Source organism: Leptonotus elevatus, chromosome 19 (assembly GCF_054856555.1).
Source record: "Leptonotus elevatus isolate MCC_2025b chromosome 19, RoL_Lele_1.0, whole genome shotgun sequence".
Taxonomy (NCBI): domain Eukaryota; kingdom Metazoa; phylum Chordata; class Actinopteri; order Syngnathiformes; family Syngnathidae; genus Leptonotus; species Leptonotus elevatus.
Genome location: NC_141257.1, coordinates 3,826,019 through 3,841,784, shown reverse-complemented (window position 1 = coordinate 3,841,784; position 15,766 = coordinate 3,826,019). Strand labels below are relative to the sequence as shown.

At 47.3% G+C, this 15,766-nt stretch overlaps 3 protein-coding genes across 4 annotated transcripts; 1 reads left to right on the top strand and 2 right to left on the bottom strand.

Moving 5' to 3' along the window:
• Nucleotides 1-13: 13 nt before the first annotated feature.
• Nucleotides 14-3,161, top strand: hax1 (HCLS1 associated protein X-1). The gene is made up of 7 exons (XM_086062751.1): nt 14-191; nt 872-1,089; nt 1,164-1,333; nt 1,407-1,467; nt 1,757-1,893; nt 1,986-2,106; nt 2,917-3,161. Exons 1-7 carry the CDS (start codon nt 127-129, stop codon nt 2,985-2,987), a joined length of 843 nt encoding a protein of 280 aa, XP_085918877.1. The 5' UTR covers nt 14-126; the 3' UTR covers nt 2,988-3,161.
• A 510-nt stretch (nt 3,162-3,671) lies between these two features.
• On the bottom strand, nt 3,672-12,052 carry znf687b (zinc finger protein 687b). 2 transcript variants are annotated; one of them, XM_086062744.1, is made up of 10 exons: nt 11,980-12,052; nt 8,967-11,156; nt 8,434-8,702; nt 7,422-7,606; nt 7,137-7,313; nt 6,899-7,061; nt 6,311-6,649; nt 6,124-6,224; nt 5,871-5,958; nt 3,672-5,641 (listed from the first exon to the last, which is right to left on the bottom strand). In XM_086062744.1, exons 2-10 carry the CDS (start codon nt 11,140-11,142, stop codon nt 5,048-5,050), a joined length of 4,092 nt encoding a protein of 1,363 aa, XP_085918870.1. In that variant the 5' UTR covers nt 11,143-11,156; nt 11,980-12,052; the 3' UTR covers nt 3,672-5,047. The 2 variants fall into 2 exon arrangements, with proteins under 2 accessions (XP_085918870.1, XP_085918871.1); XM_086062745.1 differs by having other exon boundaries at nt 8,970-11,156.
• Nucleotides 12,053-12,489: 437 nt separating this feature from the next.
• Nucleotides 12,490-15,684, bottom strand: psmd4a (proteasome 26S subunit ubiquitin receptor, non-ATPase 4a). Its single transcript, XM_086062750.1, has 10 exons — nt 15,557-15,684; nt 14,501-14,641; nt 14,284-14,398; nt 14,101-14,187; nt 13,943-14,011; nt 13,554-13,769; nt 13,218-13,326; nt 13,014-13,145; nt 12,842-12,894; nt 12,490-12,771 (listed from the first exon to the last, which is right to left on the bottom strand). The coding sequence occupies exons 1-10, from the start codon at nt 15,634-15,636 to the stop codon at nt 12,601-12,603; spliced, it is 1,173 nt and encodes a 390-aa protein (XP_085918876.1). The 5' UTR covers nt 15,637-15,684; the 3' UTR covers nt 12,490-12,600.
• Between the last annotated feature and the right edge of the window lie 82 nt (nt 15,685-15,766).

The window sequence follows — 15,766 nt, the reverse complement described above, 5'->3', positions numbered from 1 at the left end:
GGTAGTTGCGTCATGTGAAATGCACGTTTGCGACACTGTTGGCAAACGAAACGGTGTCTAGTCCACGCAGTTTTCCGTCAACAAGTTATAATGCTAATGCTTACTTTTCGACCAACCTAGCCTAAAATGAGCGTTTTTGATTTGTTTCGTGGCTTCTTTGGAGTTCCCGGCGGCCATTTTCGTGGGCGTAGGTGAGTTAGCTAAATGCTGAAGTGACAGGTGCGCTAACATTCAGCTCGCTATCACAAGTTACTGGGCATTTAAATTTTTGCGCTTCAAATGTCGACATGAAGCTTTTATGTCATGTTCTGTTTTACCTAGCGAGTTCATATTTACTTGGACATTTATTTATGCTAGGAATATAGTTAGAGCAACAATTGTGGCTGCGTACATGGTGGGCTAACTCGCGTAGAATGTTCTGTACCTGTACACTAAAAGTGGTGGCTGTCACAAAATTAACGTCAAGGCAGTTCACACAAAGTTGCTCCACCGTTATGCTTTCTCCTTGTTGGACAACTGTAAAAGTGCCAAAGGCACAGACACGTTTAACAGTTGGACATGCGCACTCTAAAGTTTGGAGAAAGTCAATTTAAGTTCATTTGTAAAGATTAAAGCGCATCCTTAAATTTCACCAGAAAGCTGAATATCCCTAGCTTTTTTTCTGAGTAGTTTATAAATGTAAGATACTTTATTTTTATTTATTTTTTTAATTAATATTTGGTTTGTCATGTCATATAGCTCGGAATAGTTTGAGTACCTTTGATTATTCAGTGGCAACAAAAAACAGCTGTTATTTTTTTCCCTGTCAATACACGATACTTGTGGAAATTAAGGTTTTATCACAATTTTGACTGCTAATCTAATTCAATAGGGACCCCTTCTTTGATGCCATGACCCGCGATGAGGACGACGATGACGAAGACGACGGTTTCCAGGGGCACGGGCAGGACCCCTTTGACAGTGCCTGGAAATTCGGCTTCAGCTTCAGTCCCAATGGGATGAGAATCCAAGAGCCTCCTCTGTTTGGCCATGTTCTCAGGGAGATGGAGGAGATTTTTTCCCAGATGGGTCACGTGGACTCACATTCTGGTAAAGCTGACATTTTAAGTGTTGAAAATGGGCAATTTTTTTGAGTTGCGTGTCCTATCATTTTTTCACTAAAGGTATCCCCAGCATTGCGCCACCGCCACGTCGGGAGGGAAGTCGCGGATCCAGCGGGAACCCACTGAGAGATGTTATGCTTAAATCTCCTGACAGTGCTGGCCAAGAGAGAAATGATCGCCGTCCTTCCTATCAGTATCCACAATTCCCAGGCTCCACCCCTTTTTCTAAAGTAAAGGACAAGTCCATTCTAGCAATTTTTTGCTGTTTTTATATGATATGTCAACTACTCTTTCTGTCTTCAGTTCAATGATGTCTGGAGACAAAGGCCGACATTTCCAGATGAAGGCTGTAAAGAAGACAAAGGTAGGTGATTTGTAATGATCCTTAGTGAGGCTTTGTGTGATGAGCTGAAATTTGCACGAGCAAGCGTCAGTGACTAAGTGGGCGAAAAAAATTGAGGTACTGTGATGCCCTCGCATGGGGCAAGGGGAGCCGCAGTTGCTAATGCGCTTTTTAGCTGGTTCCTGAATGAGACAAAGTCGCGCACGCACACACACAAGCTGACTAGCTAGCAGCTAATGCAAGAAGTTAGCATAGTAGGCTACATCTTCACTCATCAAACAGCACAAATAGATGATCTTCATTTTTCCAGATCTGGACTCTGCTGTCTCCTCCGGTGGTTTGGATCGGATTCTGGCGCCACCCTCTGGCCAGGTGCCGAGTCAGCAGCCTCGAACCAGGTCCTTCTTCCAGTCCGTGACTGTCACCAAAGTGCTGAAACCTGACGGGGTAACAATTAGTTGACAGCTAACACATGACCGTGTTATATGTTAGCATTCGGCACTTAGCGTAAGCGTATTTTGCGTTTGCCTGTCAACAAGATGATGGAAGAGCGGCGCACGGTCAGAGACGGCCGAGGCAATGAGGAGACCACCGTGACCCGTTCAGGAGGCACTGGTGGTCAGGAGGGACCACAACATCATTCCGGACCCGCCCTACCGGGTCTGTACACACACAGACACACGACGTGCATTTTTACAGTACAGTGAACCTTCACTATTAGCAAGGCTTAGGGAACGACACCGTTCGGCAGTGTAAAAAAAAAATTGAAATTGCCCCGCCCACAAATGTCAATTTCATCATTTGCACCCCTCCTTTAATTTACGAAGTCATTTTTGTTTTTTTATACAAGTTTCCAAATTTAGAGTTGCGTGCCTTGAATGTAGTACCACATTGTGCCAGAAGACGCAGGGCAGCATTGAGCTCTACTGGAAGAGATGCAGCATGTAATTAAGAGCAAGAAGAAGAGGCAGCGCTGTTCCCCTACTAAGCCTACAGCGCAGAGAGAAATGTGTGAGTAATGTTGTACTGATTGGTTGAACATCTAGGTGTTAAAAATATTCGGCTTTTAATTCTGTTTTGGTTTTCACATTGTATTTTAGCATCAAGCTAACCGGCTTTTGGTAGATGAAATTGCATGTTGTTGTTTTTTAACATGTTGGATACTCAAATGTACAATGTTTAGTTTTCAATTTTTCACAGTTTGACAGTAAACTTCAACCTGCGAGGGACAAACAGCTTGAAGCAAGCATGGAAAAATGAGAACAGGTGCTAAATGTATTTTAATATGTTTAAGTGTGGGGATAAAGCTAGCTTTTGAAAAATGGTCTCTCTGTCGTGCGGGTTTTCACATGCGGGTGTGTCTGAAAAGTATACCCCTCGTTCACGAGTCATTTTCTGTAGAAAAATTTGGTGAGGGTTCACTGTACAGTGTTACGAGCCGTGCTTATTCGCTACCTGCTCTCATTTCAGGTTCTTCATTTTCAGACATGCAAGATGATGACAGCAACTTATTTTCAAAGCTGTTCGGAGGCTATAAATGACTTGATCGCTACACACCCACAATTTATTTATGTTGTCGAGTTGTTAATTGACGCCACAAGGTGAAATAATATTGCAGAATAAACCCTTATTATTGCAATGTATTTATTTTTGCATTGCCGCCGAGTGTTTGAATAAAATATAATGTTGACATTGTCAGAACATTTTAAAATAGATGTTGTTTTGTCTGAGGTTTTTGATTTGTTTTTAGAATTTGCACTGCAAGTGGAATTGAATGTTCGAGCTGGAGGTTAGCCACTAACCCGCTTTAGGCACTGTGAGTGAAGTGGGTTCGAATGTTATGAGGGGAGCAACAATCGAGCCCAACTGCCAGCAGGTGAGGACACTTTTACCCCAACCATCTAATCTGGTTCTGGACAGGAAGGTCTCTCTTGTGGCACATACAGTATGTTGATTTTTTTTTTTCAGTTTTCAATCTAAAAATTAATCACAAATATCAAAACATTCAAACGTGGCTGCTAGCAAGGTGCTAATGTAGCTTTCTTGACAAATGTCAAAAGTCTCGTCATCTCTTTTTGGACGTGTAAGGAAATGTCCAAATACAAATATACTATAAATGATTTAAAAAAAAAAGCTACTACTGCTGTCACGTCAAATAAAATACAGTGGCGTAGCCTACGCCTTGACTTCTTTTTGTCGGATGTTGAAAACAAGATTCCAATCAGTCTCTTTTTGACATTTATTTGAAAACTGCACAAAAGTGTATGTATGGCATTTTCAGCAAGCAGATCACAACCATGGAAAAAAAACAAAAACATGAACGTTCCACTATTATCCATCCATCTATATAAATATGATATGACACATATATAAAAAGATAAAAACAAGACCATGTTTTTTTTCTCTCTCTCCAAACGTTATAAAAGAAACGTGAGAACCGATACACATTGAATTTCTCCTAGTGGGGTGCTTGTTTGATACTCGGAATAAAAAGAAACAGTACAGTACAAATACTACACGTATTCACATTATCATAGCAAGTTACTTTTTTTCTTGTAGTGTAATTATGTATTTACATAACAAAAACCACATACTATCCACTTCCTCCTCCTTTTCTTCTTCTACTCTCTCTTCATGAACACCAACATCACAAATTATCCTGGCCAGCTCGCAGCAGTGTTTGTTTGATAAATAATAAATATTACGAATACGAATCCAAGTTCCAGGGAGGTCAGTAAAATGGCAGCCGTGCAGCAAAAAATGTTTCACTCAAAAAGGGAGAGGACGTCCAGGCATGCATCAACAAAAGTAGGAATGGTTAAAACATTCTAGAGCAGTGGTTCTCAAAAGTGGGCCCTGCAAAATCATTTGCAAAAGTCAAAACAAATCGTTTTAATTGTAATTATTTTAGTTTTAGTGCAAAGCTACTTATGGGGCATGTCAGACAATATGAGCCAATTACTCCTCTGTACCTTCGCATTGGACCAATTAAAAGCTCCGATTGTGTTAAGATGGTACCCTTGGGTATTAGGAAATCTGTAATTGGTGTCAAGAAAGTCAGACAATAATTTTTGGAGGGTAATGTTTGTGAGATGAATTTGAAGTAGTTAAGTGTTTTTTTGTGTGTGTGTATATTTACAGTTAATTTATGATTTGAAGTTTCCCGCTGCATATTTGTGATGCACTACTCACAAAGTGAAATGCATTAAAACAATGTTAATTTTTTTTTAGCATCTATTATTCGCTGAAAAATGTCCTATTTTCTGTTTTTTGTAACGTCTAATATAACAGTACTGCTTTGACGCCATCTTATAGCATCTTGGTGCCAAGTATGTTGAAGTGAGTTAACTTCATTTGGACAGGTTATTGCACTAATAAAAACATTTTTTAAAGTAGTGCTTTGTTGCCATCTTATGCACTTGAATTCAATTGAATTGAATTGGATTAGCTTCCTTCTAGTTGAAAAACAGCAAATAAGTACAATGGCGTTCAGGGGTGCACATGGTGGTTATGCTTAATTGCTATTAGGATCCTTTAAAAAAATTCTCCCGTGGACCCAAAAAGTTTGAGAACCCGTGTTCTAGACTGGCTCGGTTGCGTCCTACTGGGGCTTGTCCGTCTTGTGCGCGGTGAGGAAGGCCATGCCGTGGGTCCGGAAGTGGGTGTTGAGGTCCGACGCCTTGTCGAAGCGCCGCCCGCACACCCTGCAGATCAGGTTGCCGTCGGCGTCCTCGCCCAGAGCTTGGGGCGAGGCGGCGCCGGCGTGGGGCGAGCCGTCCGGGGACGCTCGTCCCGCGCCGCGGTCGGCCTCGCCCTGGGTGTCCCGCACGCGGTGGGCGATGAAGCGGTGTCGGCCCAGCGAGCCGGCCGAGGCGAAGCAAACGCCGCACTGCAGGCACTGGAAGGAGGCGGTGTCGGCGCGGTGCTGCGGGATGTGGCGCTGGAACTCTGCGGCGTCCTCTGTGGAGAAGCCGCACGGCACGCAGCGGAACACGCTGCTGCTCTCTTCCTCCGGCTCGGCCGAGGCTCGGGTTCTCTTGGCAGGGACAGCGCCCACTTCCTCGCCTTCCTCCAGGGCGTTCTCTTCCTCCTCCGCTGGCCTGCCTCCGGGAGCGGCGCCCTCGCCGTCCTGCTCCGAGGAGCTGCCGGGACCTTCTGCGCCCGTGGCACCACGCTTCCTGGTCATCGGTGCTGCCTGAGGACCAGGTGGGATTCCAAAAAGGTTAGCGGGAATTGACGTTTGACGTTTTTTTGTACATGCTAGTGCGTGTCCCGTTGCTTCTTTTACGATGCATCTTTTTTTGTGCGCAACATTTGGAGTAGGTAAACCAAACTGGTGCGAGACCAGTTGATCACTACAAGCCAGCGAAAAAGATGGCGGCTATGCGTGAAATGGGGAGGAAGAGCAAGGGAATCCAACTCACCTGTCCGTCGCTGCCTCTGTGCTTGAGCCGGATATGTTTATCCAGCAGGAAGCGGCTGCCAAAGGTGCGTTTACCCTCCGTGCAATACCTGCCACAAGTCATCAAAACCTTAAGACGTTTTGTTAAGTACACGTGCAAAATGTAATATTACATTCGATACAATACAAATATTGTATTTTATATCTGTTGGTGGGATGCCACCAAAATTCGATCGCTGCCTGCTCTGGTTTGTCGAATTAGCGTCAAGACTTACTGGCAATGGAAAACCCTTTTGTTGCCCTCATGGATGACTCTTTCGTGACGTCTCAGGCTGGACGACGTGCTGAAGTTGCCCCCGCAAATGCGACACGGGAACTGTGGCGGCGTGAAAAAAAAAGAAAAAAGGAGGAGTTAAATAGATACATAAAACAAGGGCATGTTGGCAGCCATTTTAAAGGCACCTTTCCGTGCTCCATCTTGACATGGCTGATATAGTCGTCATTGTCGGTGAAGGTGCTCTGGCACTGCGGGCACGTCCACTCTGTGGGGGCGCCGGGCGTGCCCCCCACCGCCCCCGAGCCGGGCCCCTCGTAGTCTTCGTCCCCGTCGTCGTCCTCTTCCTCCTCATCTTCGTCGTCCTCTTCCTCCTCGTGATCTCGCCCCCAGTCCTCTCCGTCGGAGTTGTCGGGCTTGGTGGAGGGTTTGGCCTTGGGACCGGTAGCGGGGACGGCGACGGCGGCGGCGGCGGCGGGGGTGTCGGAAGCAGCTTCCTGTTTTGCCGCGGGGCCTCTGTGCGCCGTCTGAGGGGCGGGATGAGTTCAGTACCCTCGAGTTGGACAGTTACACAGAAGCACTTATACTTGGCATAGAACTTAAGACGAGGTATCATGAGGAGAAACCTTGCCAAGGCCGATCCAAGCAACATAATGTTTGCCTTTGTTGACGCCGCGCTCCTTATGGAAGGCAAAGAACGGGCAACACTTAAGGCGCAAAAACACAACATGCTGGTTTGGTTCGAAACCATCTGCAGAAGAAGAGAAGCCACCCACCTTGATGTGCTCCATCATGGAGCCCTTCTGCGCGTATAGCTTGGTGCAGTCGGGACACTTGAATACGTGTACCTTCTGCTTGGCCAAATGCGTGTCAAAGTGCATGTAGAGCAGCGGCTTTTGGGTGAAGACAGTGTCGCACATCACGCACTTGTAGATCATCCTGCAAAGAGGACAACATGGTTAGCGTGAAGATGATAACAAAACGTGGAGGAAGCCAAGCTCGCGCCGCTCATACTTGGCCTGTCCGCCGGTGAGCGCCGGGTGCTGCGTGCTGATGTGGCTCTGGGCGCTCGGGGCCGACTTGAAGGCCATGGGGCAGCTGGGGCATTTGTGGAACACCTCGCAGTGGGCCGTCTGGATGTGAGACTTGATGGAGTTCAACCCGCCGAACACCACCTGGCAGCTCGAACACCTTCAGCCGAGAACATGCCACCGAGAACGCGCAGGAGATGTTGGCGGGAATAGGATCAAGCGTCACGAAAAACAGCAGGCGGCCGCCGTTTTTTGCTCGTGCGCTCACCTGTAGCCGATGCGCCTGGCAAAGTGCAGGCAGGCCTCGTACAGGTGGGTCTGGAAGCTGGCCGGCCGCGCCACGCCCCCGCACTCGGGGCACACGTGGGGCGTTCTGTGTTTGTGGATCCTCTGGTGGGCGGACACGGCGCACGAGTTGGGTAGCATCATGGGCGGGGAACATTGGGAGCACGTCTGGAACATCAGAATGGAATGAAACGTCAAGTAGATCATAAAAAAGTTGGGCAGTCCTAATTTATATAGGAAGCACTCATGACTTGGGGGCTAGGCTGGGTGAAGATCCAGAGCCACATGAGATTTTCTACTTTAAAGCAACCTCCTTTGCTCTCCCGGCTGTTTTGCTGGATTTTGACTGATTTTGCAAGGCCCACAGAATATTGTGTTCTATAGCTATAAAAACATGGACACCTACCAAAAGAAAGATTAGAGTCTCTTCATTCATCAGGAAAAAAAAAAGTATATTTCTATCTGTTTACGTTTTGCAGCAATTAGCATTAGAAATATAGCTAAGTTTCATCATTATTCATAAATGTGTGAATATCTAGAAGGGCAAACCGCTTTTTGCAACATGGCCCTGGTTGATCGCTTATACTCTGCTGCCACCTGCTGGCCGTTTTTGTAATAACTACCATTGCTTCAACCATTCTCTCCAGTTCAGAGGCTGCATCAAAAAAGTATAAATGCATCTTTGGGAGCATGCTAATATTTGAAATAAAACGGATTTATACATTTTTGGGAGCAAATGAGTTAGGTAGCCTCAATGCTCTTGCGAGATGGGAATTTCCGATTTCGAATTTACACAAATGCTGCATTAAAAATTGGCCTAAAAAGTGTACGGAAAAGACTTGCGGAATGAATCCTGTAAACAATGTTTTTGTTGAAATCCAACATTTTGGGACTTTTGAAGCGTTCAACTTGTCTAAACTGTAATTTTCTGGGAAAATTGGCCTGTGAAGAGATTTTTTTTTTTTTTGGGTGGCTTTCTGGTCACATGACCTCACCGAATTTGGCGCAGCTCTTATCTGCTGGAAATGCGTGACCAGCGCCGCTTTGCTGGAGAACTGCGTCTGGCACTCAAGACACTTGTAGTTGTTGTACTGCAGGTTCTCGGCCTTCTTGCAGGGCAGCGGCATCAGCGCCTGAGGGCCCTGAGGGGCGCGGCGGACCTGTCGGGACGGCCCTCCGGCGGTTGGCGCCGCTCCGTCCTTCATCGGGCTGGAGCCGGCGGCTGACGAGGTGGCGGTGGAGGGGGATGAAGAAGAAAGCACGCCTGGTGGAAGGATAGGAAGTCAACAGTTAAAGCAGAGGTGTGGGCTTCTGTTTTTTATTTGTAGAAATGACAAATTGACGTATTAGTTTAGCCATTTTTTCGCTAAAATTGGCTCATTAAAATGTTTATTCATCTTTTCTATTTATATCATGAAATAGTTGGTTAATTAATTGTAAACAATCGGTTAATTAATTGTAAACAATCAAGTGTGGAAAAAAAAACACGAAAATTCAAAAAGGATTTGTGTTGTGTTTTTGTGCTTACTACCGACGGGCGTGACGTCCTGCTGTCCGATCATCTGCTCCACGGTGACGGGCCTCATGACCAGGTGCGAGCACTGCATGACCAGGCCTCGCTCCTTGTGCTCGCGCGCGTGCAGCAGAAGGCTGCACTTGTTGAAGAAGGCCAGCCGCTTGGCGCAGTGGTTGCACGTCACCTCAATGCGCAGCGAGCGCCGGTCGTAGTGGCGAGCCAGGCTTCGCTCTAAGGCGAAGGCGTCGCCGCACTCCAGGCAGCGGTAGCCGGAAGCCGGCAGCGGGAGCCCCCACTCGGGGGGCGGCGGTGCCGACAGGTCCGGCTTGTAGCTGGGCAACAGGTTCTTGCTGTTGAGGATTTTGTTAAAAGCCTCCACCAGGCTGGACTGGCTACGGGAGATGACGGCGCCCGTGCTGTTCACGATGGAGGCGGGCTTATTTGACTGGGCGGTGCCGCCCGCGCCGTTGGGCGACCCCTTCGCCGCCGTCCGCACGCTAATACCAGAGAATTTAGGCGACGAGGCCACGGCGGGAGTGGCGGGCAGTGCGGCGGATTTTGTGATGTTGACAGCGGTGACTGAAACTTTAGCCTTTTCGTTGGTGGCCATTTTGTTTTGTACTTTTGTGGCGGCGGCGAGCATGACGCTGCTGGCAGCAAGCGTGGACACCGGTAGGGCGTTCAAGGTGCTAACGTTCTGCTGCTGGTCTGCCTTTTGGGCTTTGTTTGCCAACATCTTGCGCTCACTGCCCCCCTTCGGGTCGGAACTTTTGCCTGCGGCGGCACCCTTAGGCGCCACCCTCGTCACCGTTCTGGTGATGCCACCTGTGGACGTCTTGATGGTTTTTATTCGTACTTTGAGGGGCCGCGAGGGAGCCCCGGGGACAGCCGGTGCGGCAGCTGCCCCGTCCTCAGCGGGTACAGTTTTGGACTTGTCCTCGTCTGCCTCAGTCTTCTCCTCGCACGTGTTTTCTAGCTTGTCTGCGTTCCCATCTGCCGCCTTGTCGATCCCGTTCCCCACTTCCATCTCCTCCTCCTCCTCCTTGGGCTCCCTCAGCTCAGACGAAGGTGGCGTGGAGGCCACAGCGGGGCTGGAACACCTCTTGGTGGCCACCACTTGAGCGGTTGACTTGGGCGCCTCCGGCTCGGGGCTCTCCGGCGAGTCCCTCTCCTCGATGACGTGCTCCGGGTGCTTCTCCTCTGGCTGGGGGGTCTCGTCCCCTGCAGACAGCGACTGGGGGGTCAGAGACGCCCCCTGAGGGGTGTACCCCGGCTTGGGGTGAGGCGGAGGGGACGACGTAGGCTGGGTTAGATCCTTGTAACGACGGTTCATCTGAGAAACCGGTGAGTCTGGGTTCTCCTGGATGACCAGTGGACTGTCCAAATCTGCATCTGAATCCTCCTCCATTTCCTCCTCCATCTGCTGGTGCTGGTAGTCCGCCATTTTGGGGGCGCCGTTGAAAGGCTTGACGTTTGACGAAAGGGCGGCAGGTGGTGCTGAAAGAGGCTTGGCAGGCGGGAAGTAAGCCGGGGCCAGTCCTGCAGAAGATCCGGAAGGGAGAGCCGCTTTGAGGCCGTCTGCTCGCTCCTGCCCCGCTTCTTGCTGCTGCTGCTGCAGGAGCTGCATCTTCCTCGCCCGGCCCACTGGATCGCCAGAACCGGGGCCCAACAGAGGCTTCAGTCTGTTAAAAATGTTCCCTCCCTGTTTGGTGGACTTGGCTGCGACTGCACCCGCTCCTGAAGTCTCCGCTGACGCTTTAGGGCTGTTTAGGGGCCACGGGGCCCCATTTGACTGGCTGACGGACAGCGTGGTGGAGACGCCAGACACCCCAAATCCGTTGTGGTTGAGAACATCAGATTCCGCCATTCCACTAAGACGAGCACCCACGTCCACCCCGGCGATTATGTCAATGGCGTCTGGTTCTGTGTCTCCGTCATCTCCACCCGCCGCCGTCTCGGCACGCACTTTGTTTTTCACAATTACACTCACGATGGACGTGTCCCCCTGTGGGTCCGACGGGCTGGGCAACCCTCCCGCATTGTCTGTCTTCCCCAGAGGTGCCCCAGTGGGCCCGTGAGGTCCCTCCGCCTCATCCGGCGCGGACTGGATGGCCTCCTTGGCGTCGATGTCCGGAATGTCAAACGCTGCCAGCAGGTCATCGAAATCTGGGGTCTTCATGTCCCCCATTACGGGATTAACACCTATAAAAAGGGTAGAGAAATGAAACTGACAGTCTTCATGCCAGCGTCGCCCACCCCTGCAACTTTCGCCCCACTTAGATCCGTGATGGTGTTGACATCGAAAACCCTGGACTTTAATGAACCTTATAGCATTTTTAATGTGTAAGAAAGCAAGCGTACATGGGTAAAACCCATACAAGTGCAGGAAAATTGTAAATACTCCTCACAGGAAAGCCATGGAGCCCAGATTCGAACCCAGAATGTTTGACTGCTAGCCAGACATGCTAACCACTAGTGCACCATACTTAATTTTATTTAGTTTAACTAAACAATCAAATAATAATACCGGCTGTTGGACAATTAACAGATGTGTTATTATTGTGATTTTATTTTATTTTTTTACGTAAAGGCCAGTGACATCGGTTAGCATTAGCCAGCTAGCCCGCTAGCATCCAAACCCCTCATTCGGTGCATATTTCACTATGAATGGGACGCAAATACGGCTTCTTTGTTGGCTTAATACTTGTCGGACGCCAAGGTATTTACTGACGGGGCGGCCGTCCGAGCGTAGCCGCCTTGCGTCGCTGCGACATCGGCCGCTTAAAGCCCGATCGACACCCCCCCCATCCCCTTTCCCCGTCGGAGGACTGCTGGCTAGCTGGCCAAATAGACGGAGAAAGGGGGTCACCGAGCTAGCAGGCTAGCCTTCGCCATTTAGAGAGGAAAAAACACTACAGCCCAGGGATGGAGTGACAGTCATTAGAAGCCGTCGACGATGTCGTGACGTGGAACGGCCTGCGTGAGGATTCTCGAGTTGATAAATTATGCGATTTTGATTGTTTACCTGGATGTGCGATTTCCGACTATCCTTAGCTCGGGTTGCAGCTGAAAACGCAAGCGCTTCCCGTCACGTGACGGCGGCTTTCCAATCAGGAATGTCAAAATGCACCAGACCGCATTGTTTGGAGTCTGGACTCGTACTAAAATACTGTACTGTATTTACATTAACACATTCTAGTACGATATACTTATTAACACTGTATATACACTTTAGCATTACACGGTCAAATATTGACTATTTAAAATCATTTCTTTTTTTTTGCAACATGACAAAATATGGCTAAGTAATTAGCCTTGGGGTGTCCTGTTGCAATGAAATTTTACTATTGATCTGTAATCCGTTTTATGTCTTTCAAGATTGAGGTTATTAAACACAGAATGTGGAAAAACAAGCAGTGAATCTTTTAACATGGCATGGTACAGGTGTGGATTTTCTCCGGATACTACTGACAAAAGCCAACTGGCATCGGCTCCAGCTCACCAGCAACCCAAATAAGGAAAAGTGCCACAGAAAATGGATGTATGCTTGTTTATTGGGGTGCTTAAAGTGTCACAAAAAAGGATGGTGGGTAACATTACTGTGTGTTTAATGGTAATCTTTTCATGTCAAAAGGTTTGTTGGCTCTCATTTCTTCTTCTCGTCATCTTTTTTGGCATCAGGCTTGCTGCCCGTCTGGGAAGCCAGGGAGCCCATGGCGTTGCGGATGGCTTCGTTGTTTGGGTCCACACCGGGCAGGTTCTCCAGCACGCTCTGCAGGAACTCTGGGTCCTGCATTACGTCGTAGTCATCTTCCTCCTGAGTGAGTATGCAAAAATGATTAAATCAATCATTTGCGTTAAAAAGACAGCAAAACAGCCTTGCTTACCTTGACAGAGTCCGTAGCATCCATTGGAACACCCGTGTCCATCTCACTATACTCTGTTGCATGACAAGATGTAAAAAAAAAAAAAAAAAAAAAAAAATACAATACAATTTTGAGTCACCGAATAAGACACCTCAACCCCTCAGCAGCTGAGTGTGATCGACGCGGTGCTGACCTCCTCCGGCAAGAGACATCTGCATGGCGTAGGCGATCTGCTCCTCCTCCGTCATGCTGCTAAAGTCGGGTATCACGGCGGCACCCGTCTCAGGCTTGGACACGGACATCTTCAGTAAAGCCTCCTCTGATTCTGAAGGGGAAGAACGGTCTGTTTGATGATGCGTTCTGCGACTTGATTTAGGGCGCTATGGGCCAGGCGTACCGTCCACCGCGGGCATGGGAACGCTGCCCTCAGCCACGGACGCGGCCGCGGCTCTGCGGGCCTCCTCCTCCTGTCTCTGGCGCTGCTCCTCCATGGACACACGCAAGGCCTACAAACATTGCCGGGACCTTATCAATGAAACGCAAGGCTGGAGACTCAAGTACGTTGCGCTCATTTAGCCCTTTACAACAATTTCACTTACGCCTTTAACATTTTATTCATCATAAATAATGAAATATCAAATAGTCAAAGCAAACATGAATAAGCATTCAATAAAAATAAATACATTGTTTATGAAATTACATAAACGTGCCACAATTGTCGTGTCGGCTTTACCAGGGCGAGTTCCGGGTCAGCGCTGGGGTCGACACCAAACTCAAAGTCGCTGGCGCCGAGGCCCATCATGGAGCCGCCCTCGCCGGCCAGGATGGGTGAGGAGAGCAAGGCGTCGGCCAGGCTTGGCCCCGGGGGCACCGTAACCAGGTGAGAGCCCGCGCCCTCCTTGCCGTTCAGCGTGTTGATGAAGGTCGTCAGCTTCTCTGTGTTCAATTCCTGAATCCGTACGGTAACACATCTTAAGAATAGCATTTGTACAAAAAACAAAAAAGGAAAAAAAAGTCCCTTAGCTACCAAACTATCTTTTAAAAGCCACTGTAGTTACATCAATACCCTTGAGGAAACTTGTAACTAGTTTAAATGTCAAAAAAGACAGACAATCTCCATACCTCCTCTCCAAAGTTGATTATATCCACATTCACCTTCTCCTTTTTCAAACGCTTTGCCATTTTGACAAGCTGTACCACACCAAAAAAAAAAGATGACTTTGTGTCAGTTGTGATTTTGAACAAGAAATTAAAAAAAAAAAAACAAGAGTAGAACTCACTTCCTTTTCGTTATCCTCCACGGGACTCCCCACAAAGGCGATGATCCGCATCTTATGGTTTTTGCCTTGGCGATGCTTTAAAGCCAACTACACGGGAACACAAGCACGCAGTCCGTTTAGTTGTGGCGGACTCTCACCCACACACATACCGTAGTTCTATTCATTTTGAACAGGATAACACACATGAGCCACTCGAATGCCCGTGCAGAAGCAGATGTTCCCTCTGGGCTGGACAGCATGAAGTTTGGACAAGATGCGTCCAGAATCCGGCGTCAGCGTGGTCAGCACTTCGCAGTTACTGGGACAAATAAGCACGCTCAGTTATACCCACTGTATATGTTTTGCAAGCCCCCCCCCCCCAAAAAAAAATCCAGTTTGGGATCCGTTCAGGATTTCGTACTTGGCCATGGTGATGAGGCCCACGTTATTCTCGGGGTTGCTGCGTGTTTTGGAGTGGCAGACGATGTTGACAGCGTCTTGTTGAGCTTGCAGCCTCGTTGGTAGAAAGTCGCCATTTCGCATATACTCGCTGTTGTCCACACTGATGACAATGACAAACAAATATTTGAATGGCCAGTCTGATGAGCAATGAGTTTTAGTACTAGGGTCACACTGAAAAGGAACATTATTATTACACAAATAGTTATTATTGCAATATTACAAAAATAAAAGTTGTGTTTCTGACAATGTATAGTTTTGTATCTACTTTATCATTTATTTATTTTACTTTAATTATTTGTGGGGGGAAATCGTATACTTTTAGGTTACTGGTACTCATAATTTTATGAGAACAAAGTCAGATATTTCAGGAAAAATAATACTGTATAGTAATACATTTTCGAGATTAGTCCTGCTACTGTGAGAATATTTTATTTGGTGAAAAAAATAGACAAATATTTTTGGGTATTTAATTGTACATGAATAAGATTGTATCTACATAACTCCTACATGTGAAAAAAGTCATTTTTACAAAAATAATTTTAAACTCACGTTTTTAATACGTCACTAAATAACATCAATACTTTATTCACGTCAAATCAGGTTATCTCGACGATTTTACAATCTTTACTTCCTGTAGTAGTCCTTTCACGTTGGCCCCTTTCGAACTTGCTAAAGTTAGCAAGTGTGTATGTACTGTGATTATTCCCACTTTTTTTTATGTCAGTGACTTAATGTTGATAAGCGTTAGGCTATGATTCATACTGCAAGCTCTAAAATGTAGAATACGTACGAATGTTACGATATAATCAAATAATGATAACGAGTGTTAGCGACTAGCATTTGCTAAATGACTCAGCCGCTAGCAGTCAAAAATTAGAATGACATTTTCTCCGCCGTTCGTCGCGGATATTAACACGGAAATTAACACCTTTAGTTATCGTTTATTAACCGTTCATTGTGCGAGGCGTTTGACGGGGGAAAAAACGGGTTAAACAAACAATAATGTGCTCCTTACCAGACCATAGTACTTTCGAGCACCATTTTAGAAACTTCTTGTTGTGGTTCTAGCGACGGTCTTATAAGCTCACAGCCCATTGGCTGATTATTAAACAAGGCCTCCCATGATTGGTCGCAGTTTCTACCGTCTGGTTTCTGATTGTTGGATGCGCTTTTCATTAAAAACGTCACCGGTCTAAACAAACGACAAGAATTCGTCATGAAAATA

Bases quoted from the DNA above. Each gene is read 5' to 3' on its own strand.
- hax1 (XM_086062751.1), top strand. From the start codon at position 127: ATGAGCGTTTTTGATTTGTTTCGTGGCTTCTTTGGAGTTCCCGGCGGC. The intron at 192-871 runs GTGAGTTAGCTA...CTAATTCAATAG, and splicing joins GGCCATTTTCGTGGGCGTAG to GGACCCCTTCTTTGATGCCA. The intron at 1,090-1,163 runs GTAAAGCTGACA...TTTTCACTAAAG, and splicing joins TCACGTGGACTCACATTCTG to GTATCCCCAGCATTGCGCCA.
- znf687b (XM_086062744.1), bottom strand. From the start codon at position 11,142: ATGGGGGACATGAAGACCCCAGATTTCGATGACCTGCTGGCAGCGTTT. The intron at 6,650-6,898 runs GTGGGTGGCTTC...CCCGCCCCTCAG, and splicing joins CCATGATGGAGCACATCAAG to ACGGCGCACAGAGGCCCCGC. The intron at 5,959-6,123 runs GTAAGTCTTGAC...GACTTGTGGCAG, and splicing joins AAAAGGGTTTTCCATTGCCA to GTATTGCACGGAGGGTAAAC.
- psmd4a (XM_086062750.1), bottom strand. From the start codon at position 15,636: ATGGGCTGTGAGCTTATAAGACCGTCGCTAGAACCACAACAAGAAGTT. The intron at 14,012-14,100 runs GTGAGTTCTACT...GGTGTGGTACAG, and splicing joins TGGAGGATAACGAAAAGGAA to CTTGTCAAAATGGCAAAGCG. The intron at 13,770-13,942 runs GTATGGAGATTG...GTACGGATTCAG, and splicing joins TAATCAACTTTGGAGAGGAG to GAATTGAACACAGAGAAGCT.